The following is a 26,454-nucleotide window of genomic DNA, read 5'->3' on the forward strand; positions in this document are numbered from 1 at the left end:
TCTTGACCAGCCCCCTCCCTTCTCTCCCTCTCTTTCTCTTTCTCTCTTTCTTTCTCTTCCTCTTTTCTCTTTTCTGGACAAGTAAATAGTAGCAACCCCAACACAAACTAGTTTTATGTTTAGATCTGGGGGTGATGAAGAAATGGGAGAGAGGGTCTAAGAGGGGTTTGAAAACGAGGGGGTTAAAATTAAAGCCTTATGAATGAAAGAAGAGATTTTTTTGGAGATTAAGTTGTTGGGTTTGGTGGCGGAATGGAGGTGGGGTTGAGGAGGAAGTTTGTGTGAGTTGCAAGATCTCTGAAAATGACGGAGGTTTTGTGGCTGGGTGGGTGCGTTTGGTGAGGGTGGTGGTGGTTTTTTTTTTTTGGTCTTCCAAAAATAATAATGGATGTATATTTAATACATACAATAATGAGAATATTAAAAAAAATTAATTCTTAAGTAAAAAATACATGTTTAAACTTTTTATTGGTCCAAGTAAAGTGGGGTTGCTGCAATTTTTTTTTTGTCAAACAATAAAAAATTAATATGAAAAGACTAAAATACCCTTATCTTTAACATAAAAATTGACAGAATGTAACTGAAGTCTGACATTGTAATTTTTTTTAAATTCAGGTGTCACATTGAGTCAAAAAAAAAATTTAGGTGGTGAAGTGAAAAATGGGTCAAATTTCAGGTGGATAAAGTGTTAAAAAGCCTAAAAATAATACCCTTATCCCATTTTATTAAATAAAACTATGAATGAAAAATAATTTACCCCACGAAATCTCTTCCCCACCTCCATCTTTGTCTATGCCATGACAGAGATCTACAGCCATGCATGGCGATCCCTTGTTGAACTTAATGCCTCTCTTTAATACTGTCTTATTTTATTATGTTTACCCTTCAAATATTTTTGTTAGTTTTCTCCAACCCTTCTCCCTTCTACCATATGAGATTAGGGTTTCTCAAATTAGATTTAAAGTTTCAAGCCAGAAAAAAAATCAGATGAATTGTTAATACAAATTTGTGAATAAGGGAAATCCATTAGCCAAAATTAATGATATCGCAAGATTTTTGGGTTTTGGATGATTTTGCAAGTTGGGTATTCTTCATATATCCAATGGGTTTATCGAAGGTACGTGATGACTGGATTCTTTAAAAAGTTTTTGTTACTCTAGTCTATAGGAGAAATATTTTCCATGTTTTTTTTGTTTCTCAAACAATAAACTTTGCAGAAGAAAAAGAAAACCATGGCAGACATAGCTTTTGTAGGAGATGAAGTCACGGTGTAGAAAAAAAAACTCAAAATTTATTATGATTGCCCAGCTAGTTCCATTACATTCATACAATTAAAGACAACTGCAATATGAGGATAATTGGATAAAGCATAGAGTTTTGCAAATATATATGAGAGATAGGGAGAGAGAGCTTATAGAGAAAAGAAAAGGTATGGCAGTAAAGCCAAATTGTAAAATTCACGTTTCTTATTTTGGAAAAGAAAAAAGTTATAATTCCTCTAAATTATTATAGACCATAGGATATTATAATGGATACTTATCATTTTATATATAATTAAAAGATTAGTTAGGTTAGGAGATTAAGGAGGTTATGAGAGAATCCAGATCCAATTTTTTTGGTCTCAATTGAGGTGTCGTACTTGTCAAAAATTAGGTAAATTGGAAACAATTTGACCTTGATTAAATGGTCATCATTTCAAGTATTAATCGAAAACGTTTTGTTCGTCTATTTATTTGACCAAGATTAGATATCTTAATGGATTCAGATTTGTCTAATTTTGGACAGATCAACAAAATAGACGGTTTAGATAATTGCAATACAATATAGAATTGGCCCCACGAGAGATCCGTTATATAAAATTATTTGATGGATCCATTAATGGAAAGAGCATATATATATATATATATATATGAAAGTTTGTAGTAAGTGATTTATCTACTTAATAAACTTGATTAAATCCACTGTCAGTAATCGGAATCCAATTTTTGTTTTATATGATCATTCAGGAACTAATCAAGCAGACAACTCTAACGATACAGTAACTAAAATCTAAAAACACAGATTGACTTGTAAAACCAAAACAACTTTTGTAAATACCACAAATCAGAACACACCAAAGAATTGAGTGACAACCTATGCACTTAAAGGATCCATCAATGTAGCAAGAATCCCAGTGCTATCAACAACTAAAGTGGTGTGTGAACAGATTTATCAAACTATCATTTAGTATTCAAAAGGTTAAGTTAACATGCTAAAGTGAAGTGTGTGATCTTGTGATGTAATTTCCAGATTAATAATTAACAACATAATGGAAATAGACAACAAACAAGGCACAAGATTGTTCACCTAGAAAACCACTAATGGTTAAAAACTGGGGGTCTGTTTCAGCTGACCAAGTAGGGATGACAACGGGGTGGGTTCGGGGTGGGTTTGCCAATACCATACCCGCCCCATCGAGTAATCGAGTCCCCATCGGGGGTATTCGGGGCCCCTATTATTATTTTTTTAAATAATTTTTTTATTAATAACATACCAAATTAACATAAATATATAATATAATAGATGAAATATATTAAAATTCATTATACTATATTACAATAACACTAAATCATAAAGATAAAACTATTAAATTTTAAAGATATGCAACAAAAATTAAGATAATAAATTAAAATCTAATTATATAATATAATATTTTTATTAAACGGGTATACGGGGCGGGGCGGGGACGAGGATGGTATTACCATACCCGCTTAATCGGGGCGGGTCCCCACGAGGATTTTCGGGGGCGGGGAATTTTGCCATCCCTATGACCAAGTAATCTAATATCAAGGGTTTTAATACAAGCAATCACACAACAAGCTCAATCACTCTAGTCGTAATACTAAGTGGCAGCTTCTTACCATTGTGCATCCTTGTGCAAACACCTTGAAGGCAACAATCAATCATTCATGACGTTGGTAGCTCCCCTTGAGCTCTTCAACGCACGGCACCGATCGCACCCAAGCAAGTGGATTTCAATGATAATGCAGTGAAATGATATGCAAATTTGGATTCTATAAAAATCAGCCTTCTCAAGCAAAAGGCATGAAAAGGCTAATGGAGAATCCTTAATCTAAAAAAATCTAAATGAATGTGTTTATGAATATGTGAAAAGATTTAGAACAACACTCAAACCCACTTAGATTTTAGAGGGTGAAAAACAAGTTAAGAAAATCATTTTAGATTGAGAAAATCAAGAACATTTTCTTACATAAAAAAAGATGAGCACTCACACAAAATACCCAAGCCGAAACCCAACAAGAATACTCACAGAAAATTATGCTCATCAACCCCCACAGAAAAAACTGAACCGATACACCCATATACCCGTACACCATACACACACCCTCACCGTGTCTACCCAAGCCACGTGGAAGCCAATCAATGGCTGTCCACAAGAGACAAATCAAGGGCATATTCCTTTTGTCCTAGAGAGGTATCCTAGTACTACTAAGGATAAGAATGAGGAGCTGTAAAATCATATATTTCTTTATTTTACAAAATTCAGAAATAGGGAAGATGATGAATAGTGCTGAGGTGTGTGAGTGAATGGCGTGAAAATAATGAGAAGCAAGATCTGATCTGATTGATTCAGTGAAGAAACCAAATCATGTGATGTGCACATGCATGTTTAGAAAAAAAGAAAATGAGCTTTAAATAAAATGAGCTTTAAGAAGCAAATCCCGAAATGGCCCTACTGAAGTGATTCTCATTTAACTGTTAACCACTGTACGTAAAGAACATTGTCCTTATGTTCAGTGAATGACTAGTCAAATAGACAAAAAACTGTTATTTTCATGAAATGCATGAAGTGCAGTATACCTTGGGTCTTTGTGCATTGCAACTTCATTCTTGATTTCTTCAATACAACTGATCTTACCCTTAATTCTAGCCTAGAGCTTGTGAGTGATTAATTACAAATAAATACATTGATTTTGACAAGGAAAAAACCAATATATCAAATCCTATAAACTAACAATATGTTCTAAAGCAAACTGGTTAGTAAGTTAATACGAAACTAACCACATTTTTTAGCCCAACACATGATGTACGTAATCTCATAGTCTGAACCGCTCATTTTTTAGGCCAAACTCTAAATATCATCTTTGTAAAAAATCTCTTAAATCGAAAGTTTTTTTAGCCATTTGATTATAATATATGACAACTATTTATATGGTTTTATCGCAATATAGTGTTCGTCTATTTATTTGATTACAATTAGATAACCAAATGGTTTATGATTTGATTAATTTTTTACAATGATAAAATTTGAAGTGTAGAAAAAAATGAACTGTTCGAGTTCTGAAATTACTTATGTGGTGGGTCCAAAAGAGATTAGTTTCGTATTAACTTACTAATCAATTAGTTTAAGAGGGCTTTGATGTATATATATATATATATATTTATATATAGATATATATATATATATACTTTTATAGTTATTATGGATGATTGGATTGCATTAAGGATTGTATTAATGTATTTTATTTGTAAAATATTATGTTTTTACAATAATGTTTTGAATTTTTTGTCATATAATATATTTAGTATTGTATTTTATTTGTAGAAGAAACTTATAAAGAATGATCCTTTTGATAAGAAGCAAAAGGGATCGCATGTAGATCTTTTTTTTTTTTTTTTTTCTTTCCTTCCTGGCTTCCGCTTCTTCCCATGATTTTCTTCTTCCCTTTCATTTCTCTCTCTCCCAGCCACTGTGTCGCATATCAGCATATAACATATAATTGATATATCTCTTTCTCTTCTCACTCCTCCGGTCCTCCCTCTCCTACACTAATCTCTCTCTCCCAAGTCCCTCCCCGATCTCCCTCTCTCCCTCTCTCCCTCCTCGATCTGATCTACTCCCACCCCAATATCTTCTCTCTTCTTTATATTCTCTCTTCTCTCTCATCCATTCCCAATCACGCTGGTGGCTGGGTTTGTAACTGCTAGCAAGGAGAAGACAGATAGAGAAAAGTGGCATATCAGCATATAACATATAATTGATATATCTCTTTCTCTTCTCTCTCCTCGGGTCCTCCCTCTCCTACACCAATCTCTCTCTCCCAAGTCCCTCCCCGATCTCCCTCTCTCCCTCCTCGATCTGATCTTCTCCCACCTCAATCTCTTCTCTCTTCTTTATATTCTCTCTCTTCTCTCTCCTCCCTCCCCAATCAAGCCGGTGGCTGGGTTTGTAACTGCTAGCAAGGAGAAGACAGACAGAGAAAAGTGGCTGGGTTTGTACTCTGAGCAAAATTTTGACCAAATTTTGGCGAAATTTCGAGAAATTCGATAATTTCAGTTAAATATTGACGAAAAATTCATAACTAGTGTTAAAACTTTCATACCCTAACAAACAAAATTTTCGGTGAAATTTTGTTGAAAATTTTGAAATTTAACTCCTTGGAGGTAACTACATTTTGTATATGTAAAATTATTGGCAATTTAAATGTGTTAATTAGTGTAATTAGTAAATTATAAAGAAAGCTCTCATCATTGTCACATCTCATAACTAGACCATCTAACTTTGTTTGCAAGATTTTTTTATCAGTAAGTTATTTATAATGAGAGACAGCTGATGCGATTGTTTCTTCCATCTTTAATTAAGACTTCGAGCATCTTTTCTGGAAACTATGATTGTGAGTGTTTGTATGACTCAGTCGCATATTAGCACTTGATTCCACACATTGATACATATGACATATCTGCCAGCACATAATTTTGTACCTACTTTTTGCATTGTTTGATTCCCCACAATGTTTGAAGTACTGTATCGAAAATAGCTAATATTTAGCATTTATCTTTTAACATCTTACACTTCAAAAAAAATATTTTTATATTTTTCCCCACTCACAAGGTGAGATGCAAGAAGGAAATGGAGTGCCAATATTGCTAGAAAAAACACTTCAAAAGACAAGTAAATTTTTTTCAATAATCACTGTTAATACTCCCAAAATTATTTAGACCCTCTAATCCTAAATATTACTTTTATGACCCTTTTGTCTCTGAAATATCCATAATACCTTTCATATAGAACCTTTTTTTTTTTTTTCCTTCCCTAGCCAACCATTGCCCCTTCCTCCATCCCTTCCTTCCTAGTCAACCAACCACTGCCTTATCGTCGCTGCGCCACTTGCCCGCCCAGCCGTCGGTTCCCCCATCCTCCGCTACTGCAGTAAATCTAGCAGATGCAGCAAACCCAGAAAAATCCAATGAATAAAAACCCACGTCGTCCAGCAAAACCCAAAAAAAACCCATAAAATGGTTGATTCTTTGAGAGATCAAGTCCATTCAAACGCATAAAATTTTCAGATCTGGTTGAATTTGTGGTCGCCATATGGCTATAGCACATTCCACCAAGTGGCGACCACAAATTCGACCATGTGTCGACAAAAAATTCCACCAGATATGGCTAAAGCACATTCCACCATATTTGAGTTTTCAATTTTTTTTTGTTTTTTTTTTTTCAGATTTGGGTTGGGAGAGAAGATAATGGGTCGTTGGCCGGTGCCCATCACCATCCTCTGCCTCTCTCTCTCTCTCTCTCTCTCTCTCTCTCTCTCTCTCTCTCTCTCTCTCCCCCCCCCCCCGAGGCCCTTCCCTCTCAACCCATTTAGTGAAAAACCCAAATCTGGGTTTTTGAGTTTTTGGTGTTGTTTTTTTTTCCAGATTTGGTTTGAGAGCGAAGGGGAGAGAAATAGAGAAAGGAGATGATGGGCGTTGGCTGATGATGGAGGTCGCTCTCCATGATTGCTGCAAGAAGAAGATGGAGGAATGTTTGGATGCTACAGTAACTCGATTTGCCACATGGTCGACGGTGGACTGGCTGGTCACCACAGGGTATTTTGGTATGAAAAAAATGCAAAAAGGTTATAAAAGTAAGATTTAGAGCTAAGGGGTCAAAATAGTTTATGGAATATTAAAAGTGGTTCTTGATTAAAATTTCTCATATTATTTCATATAAAACCTAAGTGGAGTACTTAGGCCTTCAGACTTGTGGACTTGCTCCTCCTTTAAAACCAACATGACCCAATAATGGAAAATTAGAGTTTAGTCATTCTAACATTTCTTATTTGGAAAAAAAAAAACCTTATAACTTTTTTTTTTTTAAATAAAGCCTTTATTTTTTCTAAATAAAGTCCTTTGACTATTGTCTTGTCAAAGAAATATGTCATTATTTTTTTATTTTTTGAGGGTATAGGGTACGGGTTCATCTCATACCTTCTTAGAGTATAGAATGAGGTTTGTAGAAGCTGCATATTTGGTTTTAACTCTGAGATTTAACTTGAGGAATAAGTAAAAATGCACTCTCGAACACTCGAAAATGGTTGCCGAGAGCTCGGCGCGTAGTATGTGTGAAAAAAATAGAACTAATGCACCAATATTATGTAACATGGAATAATTACAATATTATTGGACTTTAGTTAGAATTTTAAAAGTTATAAAGCTTTAGTAAGTAAAAGGTAAAATTAAAGGACTTAAATAGAAGTTTCCCTATACTTAGTAAGTCACTATATAAGGTTATAATTTTTCAATGTGAGACAACATTCAACATTCTCACACAACAAAGAGTAAATACTATTCCTATATTCTCAAAGACCAATTTTCACATCGAACAATACATGCCTCAAAAGTCAAAACTCATGTTGGAGGAGTTCCCTCTCAAAAAAATATTTTTATTATTTCTTTATTTCTTTATGAATTAATTTTTTTATACATTTAAAATGGAAAAATTTAAAAAGATATGTTTTTTGAGAGAGAGAATTGCAGGAGCTCATCCAACCTTTGTTAGGTTGGATGAGCTTGGAATTGAGGAATTTTATTTTTAAAAATGACAGAAAAAGCTAAGGCCCCGTTTGGTATCCTTCTCAGAAACAGTTTTTTTTTTTTTCAAAAACAAGAAAACGCTCATCTCCCTTCCCAAGGTAGTTTGCAACTTCGACCACCCATTGACACTTCGTCGTTGTAATGCCCAATCTTCATCTAGATCAAATCTGTGAGTAATGAAAACTAATCTAACATTTTGGTTGTTGTTTTCGTAGGCAATTATCTGGGCTATTGATTTGTAGTTTTTGCCCTATGTGATCTCTACGTGTTGGATTGGAGTACTCGTGTTTGATTGTAGTTTTAGATTTCAACTGTTTGGAAGGGCTTTACTATTATTTATATTAGCCTCTTAGCACGTGCTCTGCACATGTCAATTGGCATTTTTACTATGTTTGTTTCTTTTTGTATTTTATTATTAGATTTATAACTTCTAACAACTATCTAATATCTCCATGTTTTAAGGTACTAGACTGTTTTTTTTTTATTTTATTTTAATGGTTGTATTTTACAATTATGTCCTCATTTATTGGGTTTTTTTTCAAAAAAAAAAAAAAATTTATGGGACTGTTTGTTGAATGAAGAGTAATTTAGGCAATTTCATTTTTCGTGAAGCCTATAACACCAAATCCTTCTTCTTGCTTTATAATAGTAAAGATTTAATGGACATTAGAACTAAATTTAATAATGTGCTTGGTAGTTTATGACATTCCTTTGGGTTTTCATGAGTTAATCTGATTGTGGATGATAAGTTAGGCTTTAACTAAGCCAAAAGGTTGGGCTAATGCTTCCACTTTACTAAGAAAATAAAAATAGTTAAGTAGGTCCAATTTTAGAGGGTCATTCGGACTAAAACCATATAGGAATTTAGATTTGTACTTAAATTCAAATTTTTAGGTTAAGTTTCAAAAAATAGACTTGTTAAAAATTATGACTCATATTATCTCTTAAAATTAAGATAATTCATATGAATTAATTTAAAAAATTATGAAAGATAATAGTCGTTATGACATTTTTAATTTTTATATTTTTTAATTAAAACATTTAAGATTATCTAGTTTTTATGTTTTATAATTAAAATAATAAAAATAATATCCGTTTAAATTATACAAATATCAAAAAAATGCATTAACCCACAAAATAAAAAATAATCAAACAAATAAAAAAAAGTATATATAAGTACATTTCTTTGATTAGGTGCGTACCTGATCTAAATGTTCGGTTTCAGCCGTCAATCGTTCAGCCATGCTGCTTCCTTCCCCGAATTTTAAGGGTAAATGCTTTCAACTCATCCTCTCCTAGGGTATAGAATGAGCTTGGTGAAGACATTATGTTATGGTTTAGCTATAAAATTTTGGTACAATTGAAATATACCCATAAAAGTTTTTTTCTTTATTTGATTATTTTCTATTTTTTATGCTGATGCATTTTTATTATATTAATATAATTTAAATCTCATAATTAATTTTAGGATACATTTTCCATATGTTAATATGATAATATGGTAATATTAAGATAATATAAAACTAGGATAATATTATGATTTAAATATTATTAATTTTAGGATAATATTAGACATTTTTTAAATTAAAAACATCTGGACAATATTTTTGGACCTCAGTCAAAAATGAAAAAGTATTAAGGTATTAGTCTAAGAAAGGAGAAAAAATTGGATCGGCCTATAAATGGCTCAAATAAAAAAGAACAAATATTAATAATGTATGTTTAATTTCTTATGGGTTTTATTTTGTGGCCAAAAAGAAACTAACTATGATGCTTTTCATTTTAATTCATGTGTAGGATTAAGGAGTAAAATTTTGGTTTTGAAGAAATTTTTGATGGAAATTTCTACGAAAATTTTTGCGGAAATTTCGATTTCGACAAAATTAGACAAAAGTGAAGAAAATTACTATTAAAATACAAAAATTTTGAATGAAACTTGATCATATGCTTATTTAACATATTATCTACTACATTAATAAAAAAACATTGAAGAAATCAAATTATATAGTAGGTTTCATATGATATAAGGTGAATATAATGCACGCTGGTGGCAAATACTGTTAAAAAAATGGGTCACTAATTAATAATTAATCTCAATATACCTTAATACTTTTTATACTATATAATTTATACTTTATATTGTTTAGGATATAGTAGGATATTAGGGTTTAGGCCCTTTAGGGTATTTTTAATTATTTTTTATATAGAAATGTATTAGGGTTTAAAAACAACTTTACGAAACACCAAAACGGCCAAACGGAACCTCAAACCCTTTTTTTTTTTTTAATTGCCCAAAGGCCTCAAACCTCAAACCTCAATCAACCATAAACCTTTTTTTTTTCTTTTCTTTTTTCTTTCTCTCTTATTATTATTATTATTATTATTTTTCTTTCTTTCCTTCAGTTCGTTCTCACTGTCTCTTTCTCTCTCTCTCCCAATCCTTCACTCCCCCCTCCCTCCTCCCTCCTGATCTTTTCTCTCTCCTCCCTCTCCCTCTCCCTCCCTGATCTCTTCCTCCCCCGATCTCCCTCCCGAGATCTCTTCTCTCCCTCCTCTCTTCTCTGGCCCCCTGTAGCCGAAACCCACCGAAAACCCAGCCCCTCTTCTCTTCCTCCTTCCACGGCCTCAGCCCCTCTTAAAACCCAGTCTATCTCTTTCTCCATCGATCTCCCAAAACCCGTAAACTTCCCATAAATCCCCAGCCCCTGCCAAAAATTTTGGTGAAATTGACGAAATCTTGACGTATTTTTGTTGGTTGTGTGTTAAAACTTCGAGACCCAAAAAAAAAAAGAAAAAAATTTCAGCAAAATTTTACTCTTTGTGTAGGATATATATGGTCAATGCTTTGACAGCATAAAAGTATGTTTTATATAGAATAATATTAATATATATCATCTTATAATAAAAAAGTAAATGATATAATTAGTACATATGTTACCGAATACCAACTGAAAATATCTATACTTCTTAGGTGGCTTCAAACTAATTATTGAATCAGGTATCAGGTATCAAGTCTTGGCTTCGAGGTCTTGTGTATCGGGTACTGATCGAATGTTGGTATCGAATCTTAGGACTCGGTCTCGACGTTTAAGTTTAGATCATGATACAAACAAGTGATTGAAAAGAAATTTTATTTTCAAGAATATCAACCAAACAAGTTTTCAAAAATTTAAAAACAATTTTCGAATCTCATATCAAACAAATTTTAAAATTTTAAAATTCACATTTTCAAGACCAATTTTTGAATAGGATACCAAACATGGCCTAAAATTTTTGTTCCAAAAGGTTAATGAGTTAATGGGGGATTTTTGTTTCCGCTCTCGAAACCAGTCCCATCCAACCAAGACTGAGAGTCTGAGAAACATTACACTCTCCGCAAGGTTAGCAAGGCAACACAGTCTGAAGCTCAAGAGTGATCTCTTCTTCTTTTTTTTTTGGCCAAAGGATCTCTTCCAGTAAACGGTATATATATTATGTTACATGCATCTAATTGTGTAAATAGAGAAAAACTTTCATGGTAAGGTTCTACATGTTTTTGTGCATAGCTCTTTTATGATATGACTTGTCATCTAATTAGAGAGGTTGTACTTATAAGATTTTTTCTTTTGTAAATATACTTGGTAGAAACAATTTTTATTTCTTTATGCTGGGGGTAGGTGCGAGTGAAATATGCAATATTGGGCAGTCAAATGTTAGCTAGCCTATTGTAACAATGAATTCTTGCCCAGTTTCAAGGCTTTAACGTTGGATATATAAGAGATCTTAGGCCTACCAAGGAATGAGATTTAGCGTGCAATTTGGACAGGTCCAATGAGTTGGGCTATCCGGACCCAATTGTCTTTTTGGTACATAGGCCCAATTAACTTTTAAATCCATATGAATGTATGTATAGCATATGAATCTAGTGAGAATATGGATAAGTAATGTATAGTAGTTTTAGCAAAGTAAGTTGGGATCTAGATGAGTTGAATTTTTTATGTGTAACCGATATATCGTCACATGGTGTAACCAGTTCAACGTATAAGGGTATTGTTGGATGACATATTGATCTCTCCTAAGATATAATATTAATAACATCCTCTCATATTATGACACATATATTGGTTACACCATGTGGCGGTGTATTGGTTGTATCAAAAAATTTCTCCTAGATGAGTTGCTTAATGTGGAGAAACAAAGGAAAAAAGATAAAAGGGAAACAAATATGGGAGAAGATAAATAAAGAAATTGTTCTGATCTCTCCAATAATGTAGAGAAAAATATTATTAAACTAATTGTTAGTTGATTTATAGTTTAGAGTTCAATAATAAACTCAAATATTAATAGAAGATAATTAAGTCTTTGAATTTTTTAAGGATACTTGGACACGAGTGAAACTGAACAAATTTAAAGCTTAACCATTTCTCCTTACAAATCAATAATAATTTGACACGTGTTGATTTATAGGGAGAATCAATTGATTACTAATTAAGAAAAGTATAGGGAGAATCAATTGATTACTAATTAAGAAAAAATAATGAAAAAATTTTAAACCATTGAAATTGTGATTGATTTGTTAGGAAACATAAATTAAAAGTTAATTAAAAATAAGATAATTTCGAGAATTTAGGTCAACCTTTTACATGTACAAATTAATGTTTAGAGCTTACAATGTAAACGTCATCATAATTGGACATATGATAGGGATAGCTAGGATAATAAAGCCAATTAAATGGAAGCCATGCAAAGGCATATATCGAACAAGGAAAATTTAAAATAGACCATCATATTCTTTTATTGACAAGGGACTAAAAGAAGGTAAGACGACAGAGGACTCACACTCACTACCATCATCTTATTTATTCATATTCATAATGGTGATACATCTTTTGTTTCCTTCTCTCCCAGTAGTAATTAATAACTAATTAGCTAGTAATTAAGGTGGCATTTAATTTCTCACTAATTTCATGCCCCCAGAGCCTTATCCATGGTTACTACCGGATCCTGACCCAGCCCTAGACCCGGCAGAGGAACCCGCTTCTGAGCCTGCACTGGACGAGCCCGACCCAGCCCTAGACCCGGCATATGAACCCGCTTCTGAGCTTGCACCGGAAGAACCATCCGACCCAGAACTGGATCCTGATGAAGAACTTGACCCTGAGCTAGACCTAGACCCAGAACTCGAGCCCGAGCCCGAGCCAGCCCCAGAGCCTGCACCACTCCCTCCTCCACCAAGCCCAGTGCCTAGTCCAGTACCCACTCCAATCCCAATCCCACCAAGGTCTATCCCCAGGTCCTTTCTTGCCACTCGGGCTTCAGACAGTGCCATAGCAAAGCTTGAAACAAGCAAAGCAATAAGGGCCAAAGACTTCATCAAACTGAACCCACCCATTTTTTAACTCAAGAAGATCCAAAATACAAACTCTAGAGGACAATTAAGCTATAACAACAATGATCGATCTAGCTAGCGATATTGTTTGGCTTAATGTAACTATGAGAGCTTGGGGCATTGAAGAATATATCAGCTATTTATAGGTGTAAGAAACATAGTGGAATTGGATGGACCATATATTGCATGCATACGTGTAACAAAAATGTAGCATATTGATGAAGAAGTGGATGAACGCGTTACATGCCAACATTCCACATTGCTTTATTTTTTGGGAATTGCAATGTGGGGCAATTTCAATGGGTTTTGGTTGAACAAATTTTTGTGGATGAAAATGTGTCCCAATTCGAGTGGATATATATTTTTAATTTTGTTGCAACATTCATTGCTAGGTTTGTTACATTATTTAGGGTACGTGGCGCGCCGACTCACTCATATCACACCCCACTCAGGCACTCAGCATGCGTGGTACTAGTACAGGGTAGTGGAGTATAACTGGCTCCTACCTACAAATTTTATAACTGGAAATTATTATTATCTTAATTAATGTTGTCAATAAATTAAAATAAATTATCTTTACTGATCTATTGGTACCCAAAATGATGAGCATATATGCAATGCTGGTCAATAATTAAAACTCAACCATGCAAGAGAGGCCATTGATGATCAGGTGATCCTGGCTGTTCAGATAGAATGATATATAGAACTATATATATGATCGAGTTCTTAATGAATGTAAGTGGTGGTGAGCACTCTCACATACAAACTCATTAGAAGGAAACAACTCACTCATACAACTCTAGAGAGGAAAGACCCATCACTTCATATTAATTTATTTGTTAGAAAAATTTGGTTACAATTTATATGTAAGTACGAATGGACATACACCGTATACAATATGTGGGGGCTGAATTTATCACCGTATACAACATGTTTAATTGAAACTGCAACATGTTTAATTGAAACTGCAGATTATACTACAAATTGAAATTATAACATATTATTCTAGATTGACCATTCATGTTATTCATCTGCATAGGAATAGTTCAAATTTCAAGATACTAAACATAAGTATAGCTCATATTGAAACTGTAAAAAAGGAAAAAAAAAAAAAAAAAAGGAAAACTGTAAGGAAAAAACCAAATTTTATGTTACATTGAAATTGCAAGTTACCCAAAGAAAATGCAAATTGTCCTTTCATAATGACAGACTATACTACAAAATAAAACTGCAACATGTTTAATTAAAACTGCAGAGCATACTATTATTCGAGATTGACCATTCATGTTATTTCTGAAACTATAGCATTGATCATATCTAAAAATGAGATTAAAAAATTTAAGAACAAGACTATTTAGGCAAATTTGGTAGTTTTGATGAGAGTGATTATTTGAACTTTATTTTTTGAACAAAACTACCATCAACAATCGCATTAATCTTTGAACTTGATTTTTTGAAATTGTTTTTAGAATCTTACTTCGAATTTGACGTTCTTCCTCGTGTAGATTCTGAAAGGAGTTTTGGGTTTTTTTTTTTCCTGAAACTACAACTGCAGTGTACGAAATGACAGAGATCAAAATCATAATAAAAAAGCTGTTATTCTAAAAGATAGAATGGTGTAGTTAAGAGTTTAGGCTTACCTTTCTGCAGATTCAGTAGTGAAGATGAATAGTTGTTGTGGTCTTGATTTTTAGGTTTTCTGAAACTGCAACTGCAGTGTTTGAAGTGACAGAGATCAAAATGAAAATAAAAATGCTGGTATTCTAAAATATAGAATGGTGTAGTTAAGGGATTAAGCTTACCTTTCTGCAGATTCAGTAGAGAAGATGAACAGTTGTTGTGGTGTTCTTGATTATTAGTTCATGAAATTTTTGTGTTTTGCTAACTTGATATTGGTAAAGTAGAGAGGATGAATAGTTTGCATTCAGTTTTTTATTTGGAAGAGGCGGTTTCTGTAATAGGGTAGGCTTTGTAAAGTTTGGTTGGGCTGTGTATTCAATTTTGGTAAAGTTGGTGTTTAGGCTTGTGTCTTAGGCTTATAATAGGTGGACCTTGGTGTTTGGCATGTTGCAGCTTGTGAGGACACGGTGGGTATTTTCAATTTTTATTATGTCTATTTTTGTCAAAACAATGCACGGGGTAGATGGGCTTTTTGTGGCGCAGGAATCTAGTGGTGGTGTGGTGTCCGCAAATGAAGAATGAGTTTGTGGTAGTTGGCCCGCTCTCGAAACCAGTCCAACCAAGACTGAGAGTCTGAGAAACATTACACTCTTCGTAAGGTTAGCAAGGCAACACAGTCTGAAGCTCAAGAGTGGATCTCTTCCAGTTAACGGTATACTATGTTACATGCATCTAATTGTGTAAATAGAGAAAAACTTTCATGGTAAGGTTCTACATGATTTTGTGCATAGCTCTTTTATGATATGACTTGTCATCTAATTAGAGAGGTTGTACTTATAAGATTTTTTCTTTTGTAAATATACTTGGTAGAAACAATTTTTATTTCTTTATGCTGGGGGTAGGTGCGAGTGAAATATGCAATATGGGGCAGTCAAATGTTAGCTAGCCTATTGTAACAATGAATTCTTGCCCAGTTTCAAGGCTTTAACGTTGGATATATAAGAGATCTTAGGCCTACCAAGGAATGAGATTTAGCGTGCAATTTGGACAGGTCCAATGAGTTGGGCTATCCGGACCCAATTGTCTTTTTGGTACATAGGCCCGATCAACTTTTAAATCCATATGAATGTATATATAGCATATGAATCTAGTGAGAATATGGATAAGTAATGTATAGTAGTTTTAGCAAAGTAAGTTGGGATCTAGATGAGTTGAATTTGTTATGTGTAACCGATATACCGTTATGTGGTGTAATCAATCTAACGTATAAGAGTATTGTTGGATGACATATTTATCTCTCCTAGGGTATAATATTAATAAGGGCAATGCTAGAGTGCCCTAATGACATATAATTTTCATGTCAATTATATTATTTAATATATCTAATAATATATTTACTACATAAGCTTAAAAGACTAATATAACCTCGTTAAAAATTCTACAAAACATTAATTAAATTCCAAAAGGAAAAAGATTTAAAAAAGGTTTCACTACAAAATTAAAAAAACCTTTAAATGTACGTTCATCTCTTTAAGAAATGTTTTCCCACTTTTAGAACCCTAAAAAGCTATTACATCATCTCTCTTATTGCATCTACGATTTAGAAGAATTTTGTTCAACTCATCTCTTAAAGCTTATTATCTGCAAAGGCATTATTCATTGGGATTTTGTTTATAGATCAACTCTACATTGTTTGTCATGATAATCTTTGATGTTATCAATTACACAAAATCTATAATCTCCAACTCTGTAAACTTTGGCATAGCCAAAACATCAAAGATTTAAAGCCATCTATTAAAAATATGGCTCCTAAACCCAATTGCAAAAAAATAGTTCATTCCAAGAATCTCAACTATCCCAATATACTATTGAAACAAAGTACGTAATACCAATTTTTGGACTAAAAAACAAGTTTGGACCTTTGATTCGTAGGGATTATTGCTAGATATATCATAGGAAGATGGAGATTAATATATGATTATTTTATGGGGCTGCTAATTGCTTTTGAGGTTTTCTATTTGCTAGTTATCTCTTTGTTTCCGGGCATAGTAAGCTACACAGCTGTATGTTTTGCCCTTGAGCCTTCGTGCTTCTTCTATAAAAGTATATTTTATAATTTATACCAAAAATAATAATTAAAAAGGGCTGAAAATTCAATGTCAACGTGCGGTTTTAAAATATTGAGAAGAGAAAAACTTGGTTGATGAAAGTGGAAAATATGGATTGACTATTTTAGATGGGGCCACCAAAGTTTATTGTCATGAACAGTTTGGTTGAAATTTGCAGAGAAACCAAAGATTTTCTGGAGGTTGAAGGTGGAGAACAATAAACAAAAATAAAATAAACAATAATGATATTAACTAAGTACTAATTTCAATAATTTGATTTGATTTGAACAAAATTGTCTTTTAATAATATTGATATTAATCTGATGTGGCAAATAATTAGTGATGTGTGCAAAATAATGTTGTCTCATCAGATTAGGGCACATATGTCTTGTGCCATATTAGAGCACAATATCTTTCCCCTATTAATAACATCCACCATATTATGACACATATATTAGTTACACTACGTGACGGTGTATTGGTTACACCGAAAAATTTCTCTTAAATGAGTTGCTAAATGTGGAGAAAAAAAGGAAGAAAGATAAAAGGGAAACAAATAAGGGAGAAGATAAATAAAGAAATTGTTCTAATCTCTCGAAAGAGTAAAATTTCAGATTTCGCAGAAATTTCGATATAAATTTCGATGAATTTTAGATTTCGACAAAAATTAGACAGAAATGACGGAAATTTTGAATGAAACTTTACCATATATTTATTTAACATATTATTTACTACATTGATAAAAAAATATTTAATAAATCAAATTATATAGTAGGTTTCATGTGATATAGTAGGTTTCATGTGATATAAGATGAATATAATGTGCTATGGAGACAAATACTGTTAAATAAAATTAGTATAATGATTTATGAATAAATGAAATTAGTATATTTTTTATGTTCTATAATCTATACACTAAATCCTAATATTAAATCCGATATACTCTATATATCCTAATACTCTTTATACTTTATAATCTATATATTAAACCCTATATACTCTATAATTTATACTATATATTCTTTAGGATATGGTATAAGATATTAGGGTTTAGGCACTTTAGGGTATTTTTAATTATTTTTTATATAGAAATGTATTAAGGTTTAGGGTTTAAAAACAACTAAACGAAATCCCAAAAGAGCCAAATCAAACCCCAAACTCTGTTTTTTTCTTTCCAATTGCCCAAAGACCCCAAACTTTTTTTTTTCTTTTCTTTTTTGTTCTTTTCTTTTTTTGTTCTTTTCTTTTCTTTCCTTCTTTTCCTCCCATGACTATCTCTTATTCGGCTATATATGGATATATATTTGTATTTTGTGATGGCAGCCTTCATATTTTAAACTAATTGGTAGAACTACACCTACATTGTCCAAAATACCCCTGAAAGATTGGGAGTCATTGTAAACCCATTAATTAAGAAACAAAATTTCTATGAATGAAGTTGAGGGTATTTTGGTCAATTAACATATGATGTCATAGGGTTCATGGACTCACAAATGAAGTTGCATACGGCATAATCATATTCATCTTTATGTGCTTACTGCTGTGAATATACCAAAAAACATGATGGGATCTTCCAATAATGCTCATTGCCCAAGCATGAGAGATTGGACTTACGTGTAATTTACCACAATAAGGTATGAGTTCTTCCCTCTCATTTCACTGTCAGTCGCTCTCTTCTCTCTTTTAGTCTCCTCCCAGTCCATTCGCTCTCTCTCTCTCTCTCTCTCCTCCCTCTCCCTCCCCGATCTCTTCTCCCTCTCTTGGGCTACCCAGATCTGGCCGGAATAGGTGGTCCAGTCACACGCCAGTAAGGAGGACTTCTGTGAGCAAAATTTCGCCAAATTTCGATAATTTCGGCGAAATATTGACGAAAAAGTGAACAACTCGTGTTAAGATTTCCATACCCTCCAAAAACGAAATTTAACTCCTTGGATCTCTCCAACAATGTAGAGAAAAATATTACTAAAACTAATTATTAGTTGATTTATAGTTTAGAGTTCAATAATAAGCTCAAATATTAATAGAAGATAATTAAGTCTTTGAATTTTTTAAGGATACTTGAACATGAGTGAAACTGAACAAATTTAAAGCTTAACCATTTCTCAAATCAATAATAATTTGACACGTGTTGATTTATACGGAGAATCAATTGATTACTAATTAAGAAAAGATAATGAAAATTGGTCAAAAAAAAAGAAAAGCTAATGAAAATTTTTTAACCCATTGAAATTGTGATTGATTTGTTAGGAAACATAAATTAAAAGTTAATTAAAAATAAGATAATTTAGAGAATTTAGGTCAACCTTTTACATGTACAAATTAAAGTTTAGAGCTTACAATGTAAACGTCATCATAATTGGACATATGATAGGGATAGCTAGGATAATAAAGCCAATTAAATGGAAGCCATGCAAAGGCATATATCGAACAAGGAGAATTTAAAATAGACCATCATATTCTTTTATTGACAAGGGACTAAAAGAAGGTAAGACTACAGAGGACTCACACTCACTACCATCATCTTATTTATTCATATTCATAATATATGGCGATACATTTTTTGTTTCCTTCTCTCCCTGTTGTAATTAATAATTAAGGTGGCATTTAATTTCTCACTAATTTCATGCCCCCAGAGCCTTATCCATGGTTACTACAGGATCCTGACCCAGCCCTAGACCCGGCAGAGGAACCCGCTTCTGAGCCTGCACTGGACGACCCCGACCCAGCCCTAGACCCGGCAGATGAACCCGCTTCTGAGCTTGCACCGGAAGAACCACCCGACCCAGAACTGGATCCTGATGAAGAACTTGACCCTGAGCTAGACCTAGACCCAGAACTCGAGCCTGAGCCCGAGCCAGCCCCAGAGCCTGCACCACTCCCTCCTCCACCAAGCCCAATGCCTAGTCCAGTACCCACTCCAATCCCAATCCCGCCAAGGTCTATCCCCAGGTCCTTTCTTGCCACTCGGGCTTCAGACAGTGCCATAGCAAAGCTTGAAACAAGCAAAGCAATAAGGGCCAAAGACTTCATCAAACTGAAACCACCCATTTTTTTAACTCAAGAAGATCCAAAATACAAACTCTAGAGGACAATTAAGCTATAACAACTATGATCGATCTAGCTAGCGATATTGTGTGGCTTAATGTAACTATGAGAGCTTGGGGCATTGAAGAATATATCAGCTATTTATAGGCGTAAGATCATAGTGGAATTGGATGGACCATATATAGCATGCATACGTGTAACAAAAATATTGTAGCATACTGATGAAGAAGTGGATGAACGTGTTACATGTCAACAATCCACATTGCTTTATTTTCTGGGAATTGCAATGTGGGGCAATTTCAATGGGTTTTGGTTGAACAAATTTTTGTGGATGAAAATGTGTCTCAGTTCGAGTGGATATATATATATATATTTTTAATTTTGTTGCAACATTCATTGTTAGGTTTGTTGCATTATTTAGGGTGGCGCCGACTCACTCATATCACACCCCACTCAGGCACTCAGCAAGTCAGCATGCGTGGTACTAGTACAGGGTAGTGGAGTGTAATTGGCTCCTACCTAGAAATTTTATAACAGGAAATTATTATTATCTTAATGTTGCCAATAAATTAAAATAAATTATCTTTACTGATCTATTGGTACCCAAACAGCTGCGCATATATGCAATGCTGGTCAATAATTAAAACTCAACATACCATGCATGAGAGGCTATTGATGCATTAGGTGATCCTGGCTGTTCAGATAGAATGATAGAACTATATGATCGAGTACGTTCTTAATGAATGTAAGTGGTGGTGAGCACTCTCACATATATACAAACTCATTAGAAGGAAACAACTCACTCATACAACTCTAGAGAGGAAAGACTAGCTCACTTCATATTATTTTGTTTGTTTGCAAAACTTGGTTACAATTTATACATATATATGGACACCGTTTACAATATAAAAAGGATTTAACTGTTCACAAATCATGATCTATACCTTGTTTTAAAAAAGTAAATCCGTCATAAATAAAGAGTTAAAAATGTATTTATATGTTCGATCTCTCTCTCTCTACTATATAATTTTCTTAATTACCATGCATATATAATCAGTATTAAGACATCAACGTACTTATGCCAATTTATGCAACCTCGATTCTACTGATGTTCGATCATCTTTCAATAGTAAAACGCATCTTGAGATGCATGCAAGGCACTTTAGACTTTGGTATTCAATTCACACCTGGAACTTTGATCTTCAAGCATATGGTGATGGAGATTGGACTGGGGATCCAAATGACCGTCGGTTTACAACTAGTTTTATGGTTTATTTTTTTGGGTAACCGGCCAACTATGTCCTGGATGAGCTTTCGAGTATCAGACTAGTTTTGTAATTTTTTTGCTTTAAATTAGTCTTTTTAATTTCTTGAGAACCCAACCATTTTATTCGTGTAATAGAGTTAATGGAAAATCAATTTTTATGCATTTTCCAATCGACGAGAATGCAAGATTTACATTGCTAGTTATGTTTGGTAATGCTAGGAAAGTAATATATAAGGAAATATTTTTTAATTTCCATTCACATGTTCGGTTAACCAAAAATTGTTCAGTTTTTTAATTATACCCTTATTTATTAAATATATAAATTATTCATATTTCGAGACAAAATTAGTGTTTTCAATTGTTAATAGGGATAATTTGGTCTTGAAAATTCTTAATTAATGCCTTTTTCATAGAAAGGAAAAGCAAACCCAAGTTGATTAGATAGTTTCATATTTGGCCTGTTAACTTTCCCATGCAATGGCGGAACCAAAAATTTTAGAAAGGGGGGACTAGCTATAATATTAGCTTAGGTTTAACTAATGACTATTTTTTTTTTTTTCTTTCTGGGTACAATTATACTATAATCTTCTTAAAAGTAAGATCTAAATAAAATTTTATAATCAAACCAAATTTTTAACAAAATTTAACATAAATAAATATTTATTAATAAAAAACATACAATAACACAAAAAAAAAAAAATTGGGTGAGTTATAGATAAACTTTTGTGCTAACTTTTGAGTTAAGGAAAAAAAAATTGGGCTGAAACTCAATAAATTAGACTAAATAACTCTTAATTGAGTGGCCATATATAAATTTTTAGGCTAAAACATACATAATTAATATTGGTATTTTTATACAAAAGCTACCTGGGCTACAGCCCATGGTAGCCTTGTATGTAGTTCCGCCCATGTTCCATGAAGCATGAGTTATTAATTATTTTTCCCAATATTACACTTACCAAACATTTGAATAAAATTATTTTCTCACTCTCAACCCTCAAATTCGCAAACCAAACGGGGCCAAAAGGCAGGCTACAGTGCATATCCAGATCCTCCACAGTGGTTGAGTATAAGGCTGCAGGACTCTGTTGGTTAAGGCAACTACTCTAGCCCTCTTATACTATGTTGTGATAATTAACTTGTATGCCTTGGCTCTGCATCAAATCCAGTTTCTCACACTAATTAATTAATTAACTAGAATCAAGCACATAGAGATTGACTTTCACTTTATCCATGAATGGATGACATCATTATACTGTGCAATTAGCGCCAAGATCGGATCAACTTTGCTGATATTCTTACCGAGTCTCTTGCTTCCTTTCCTAGCTCTGAGGAACAGACTCATGCTCAGCCCCCTCCATGAGTTTGAGGGGAGATGAAAACACTCAGCTGATCGAGCTAGTCAGCATTCAAAGATTATTGATGACTGTGGATGGTTGACTTAATTAGTTACTGATCTGTAGTTTTTTTAAAGGTGTTAGGACTGTTAAGTGTTAGTCGGTTAGAATTAAACTGCTTGTGTTTAAGGGCTAAGAAGCTTTTGAAATCCTTTAATATGTTGAGTTAATGAAACATCAGTTTCTTCTACAACTTCTTCTGTGTTTCTCTCTTTTTCTACAATTAATAACAGTCTCTTTTACCACCGTGAGATTTACCTATATAAATGAATCTCATCAATCTTTAATGATGTGGTTATAAGATAAGATGTTATATATGGTCCAAGCTAGGGCCGTTACTCCTGCCAAAAATACCGTGTATGCAAAGATTTATTTGTTCATTGAGTCGAGCTTCACGCATTTCGTTCAATATTGGAAAGAACTATTAATTAACTTGCTATTTCTGTGTATCATATTATCAACCAAAACATCACTAGCTAGCTATAAATATGGAAAATTAACAAATTCATTTTTTTTTTTCTGTCAAGAAAATTAACCAATTCATGCATGCATATATAGTTGGATATATATGTAAGTTGTACCCAAAAAAAGAAGTTGGATACGTAAGTTTAGAGAGAGAGAGAGAGAGCAGTAAACAGTAGAATTCAAATACTTGAGAAATTAAACATCGGAACCATAACAAGTACATTATATATCATATATATTATTGTTGCAGGCTAAACATCATCATGCATGAATGGCTTAAACTGAAATACACAGGACTCAAATTCACCATAGACCTTCTTCGATCATCTACTAATATACAGAAAGGTGATGACAAATATTCTATATAATTATTATCACTAGATTCACTTCATTGATCTAAGGGTTGAATTTAATTTCTCAGTTGCCGGATCCACTGCCAGAACCCTCACCATAGCCACGGCCCTCACCATAACCCTCTCCGTTACCCGACCCACTGCCCCTCCCAGAACCCTCACCACGTCCAAACCCTGAACCCGACCCACGCCCACCTCCTTGGGTGGTCCTCCCTGACCCTGACCCGGCTCGCGACCCGGCATATGAACCTGCCTCGGATCCTGCACTACTTCCACCACCAGACCCAGAATTCGAACTAGCACTCGATGAAGCCGAACTTGACGAAGAAGAACTAGACCCAGAGTCCGACCCGGACCCTGAAACAGATCCAGACCCGGCTCCAGACCCACTGCCACCTCCTCCCAGTCCTATACCTCCCAATCCTGCTCCAATCCCAATTCCTCCAAGATCCAGACCCAAATCCTTCCTTGCAACTCGGCCCTCAGATACATCAAGAGCTGAGAATGACATGCCAACAAGCAAAGCAAGAAGTGCTAGTGACTTGAATGCAATCATTTTTGGAAATATTGGAAGCTTCAAATATAAGGCAAATGAATATGAAGAAGTTGTGTTAAGCTCGATCTGTGAGTGTATGTTGGGGAATTTATCTTTGCAAGATTCGCTATTTATAGTTGTGGATGTACGTTGGGGAGATATAGTTGTTCCTATTAGGGGTGGTGGTGTGACTTGTGAGAGTTGACGAAGTAGGTAAGCACTTTGAGTTCTAAAATGTTGAGAGCTTTCTAATTTTATAAATTTTTTACAAATTTATATACTATATATGATATTAGATTCAAATAATGTACATAAATGATTGAATGCCCCATTTTTATAGTTCTCCCCTTTTTGTATTTAGGATCGACTTTTCTGTTTTTAAATTATTTAACATTCGGCCATGAAAATTAAATTTAGAACATTCTTTAATAAAATATCATATACTAGACGAAATGATTATCCACGATATCAAAACCGACCTTGATTGCTATTTACTGCGAAGTGGAGAATTATTGTTGGTGTGCTTTATACTTTGAAGTGGAGGAAGTGAGGTTGCGAAGTGGAGGTTGTGATGTGGCTTTGATGTGGCTTTGGAGGACCAAAGTTATGTGGCTGAGAAGAAGCAGAGAGCTTGGGGGTTAATAATGTTTGGACAAGTGTGTGAAAGTTGCCGACCCATTTGATCCCCACTAACCATAGTGGAGGGGCAGCATATGGCCTGTTTTTTTTCATCACGCTTTGCCTGCCTGAGAACAAGTTTCTGATGTAGTAGGTGGCTCATATGAGGCCAAAAATTCTTGAGTCAAAAATAAGTAATATGTATGACCGCAAATTGAATATGATATTGTAATGTAATGATCGAGTAGCTAGTCAACCATACAAATGTCCAGATGCTGTTTGGCTAAACAGCCTTCAGCTAGCTTCATCATTTGATATTGACAACACTTAAGTCAAATGACAAATTTTCATATAAACTAATAAAATTGTATTCTATCGTCAGGTATTTTACCCAAATACATAATTATGTGTGAACATTGGAAAAATTTAGGTAAAAGACTCCAATTATACCTCATATCCACTTGAGGATATGAATTTTATTTTGTATTAACTAAGAATTAAAACTTTTATTTTGTGTGTCAAATAAAGACTTTTTAGCAATGGTAATACATTTTCCGTCTAAAGATGATCACTTGCGCGCGTGTCACGTAACCACTTTTCAGAGGCAAATTTGTAATTTTTCAATTAGTATTAAAAATAATTATAAAAAAGGAAAACAAAATTAAAAGAAAAGAAAATGAGGAGGATCCAAAAACCCTCCTAACACCCCACCCCACCCCACTCCCGACCCTCCTTCCCCCTCTCCAGCCATCGACCTCATCCTACCCCACGTCGGCAACCCCTTCCCTGGTAGCATCCATCTCTCTCTCTCTCTCTCTCTCTCTCTCTCTCTCTCTCTCTCTCTCTCCTCAATTTCACTCTGTCACTCTCTTTCTCTGTAGAAAAAAAAGAGGGTTTTTATATGCACACCTTATATCCTCTCACTATACACCTTTTTCAATCAATTTATAAAATAACAAATTTACCCCAATATAAAAAGACCATAGAGGACAATTATTATTATTATTTTTTTAAAAGCAACCAAACCCGATCCCTATTGGCCTCCCTCCATACTGTTGCCATCGAGCTCGCCACCAGCGGTGGGGTCTTCTCTCATCCACTATCTCTCTCTTCTTTCCCCCTCTCTCTCTTCCTTCCCCCTCTCTCTATGCACCCTCCCTGCCGAACAGAAGGGGAGGCCGATGACCAAGTCGGCCTCTAGATTGGAAACTAGCAACCTCTGATTTGGAGGCCGGGATGGCCGCGGGCCTCCCCTTATGTTTAATAGGGAAGGTGCGAAGGGAAAAGGGAGGAAGAGAGAAGAGAGAGATAGGGGGAAGGAAGAGAGAGAGAGAGAGAGAGAGAGAGAGAGGGGAGGAGGCATGCACGCTGGCGACGAGGATGGCGATTTTGGCGGTTGGCTACATAAGGGTTTGGTCAGGTCTTGGGCTATGTTGTTGGTTTTTTTTTTTTTTTTTTTTTTTTTTTTTGTGTGTGTGTAGTGTAGGTTTCAATAAAAGAGTGTGTAATGAGAAAGGGTTGTGTAGTGAGAGGATATGTGATGTTTTAACAGCCCTAAACAAAATTAAGAGTACATATTGACACAAAACAAAATTCATATTCTGTGTATGAATTAACACAGAGCTCACAATTCATGTTATTTTGATAAAATTTTTCTCTTCTTTTTTTTGGTAGAGAATCATGTTTCTTTTTGGGTATAAGAAAATGCACTACACAGAGCACACCGGCACTTACATAATTGGACTGCTTGGAATGGGCTAACAACATAAAATACAAAGCCCAAACCAAACAGCTTAAAAAAAAAAAAAAAGACAA

The 26,454-nt window shown here is 34.1% G+C and overlaps 3 protein-coding genes across 3 annotated transcripts; all 3 read right to left on the reverse strand.

Moving 5' to 3' along the window:
- Nucleotides 1-12,612: 12,612 nt before the first annotated feature.
- On the reverse strand, nt 12,613-13,328 carry LOC147293392 (uncharacterized). The gene has a single exon (XM_086233796.1). It carries the CDS (start codon nt 13,232-13,234, stop codon nt 12,824-12,826), a length of 411 nt encoding a protein of 136 aa, XP_086089922.1. The 5' UTR covers nt 13,235-13,328; the 3' UTR covers nt 12,613-12,823.
- A 6,068-nt stretch (nt 13,329-19,396) lies between these two features.
- Nucleotides 19,397-20,106, reverse strand: LOC147293393 (uncharacterized). Its single transcript, XM_086233804.1, has one exon. The coding sequence runs from the start codon at nt 20,005-20,007 to the stop codon at nt 19,597-19,599; it is 411 nt and encodes a 136-aa protein (XP_086089930.1). The 5' UTR covers nt 20,008-20,106; the 3' UTR covers nt 19,397-19,596.
- Nucleotides 20,107-23,328: 3,222 nt separating this feature from the next.
- LOC147293394 (uncharacterized) lies at nt 23,329-24,157 on the reverse strand. Its single transcript, XM_086233933.1, has one exon. It carries the CDS (start codon nt 24,040-24,042, stop codon nt 23,551-23,553), a length of 492 nt encoding a protein of 163 aa, XP_086090059.1. The 5' UTR covers nt 24,043-24,157; the 3' UTR covers nt 23,329-23,550.
- Between the last annotated feature and the right edge of the window lie 2,297 nt (nt 24,158-26,454).

The sequence above is a fragment of the Dryas octopetala genome, chromosome 2 (assembly GCF_963921425.1).
Source record: "Dryas octopetala chromosome 2, drDryOcto1.1, whole genome shotgun sequence".
Taxonomy (NCBI): domain Eukaryota; kingdom Viridiplantae; phylum Streptophyta; class Magnoliopsida; order Rosales; family Rosaceae; genus Dryas; species Dryas octopetala.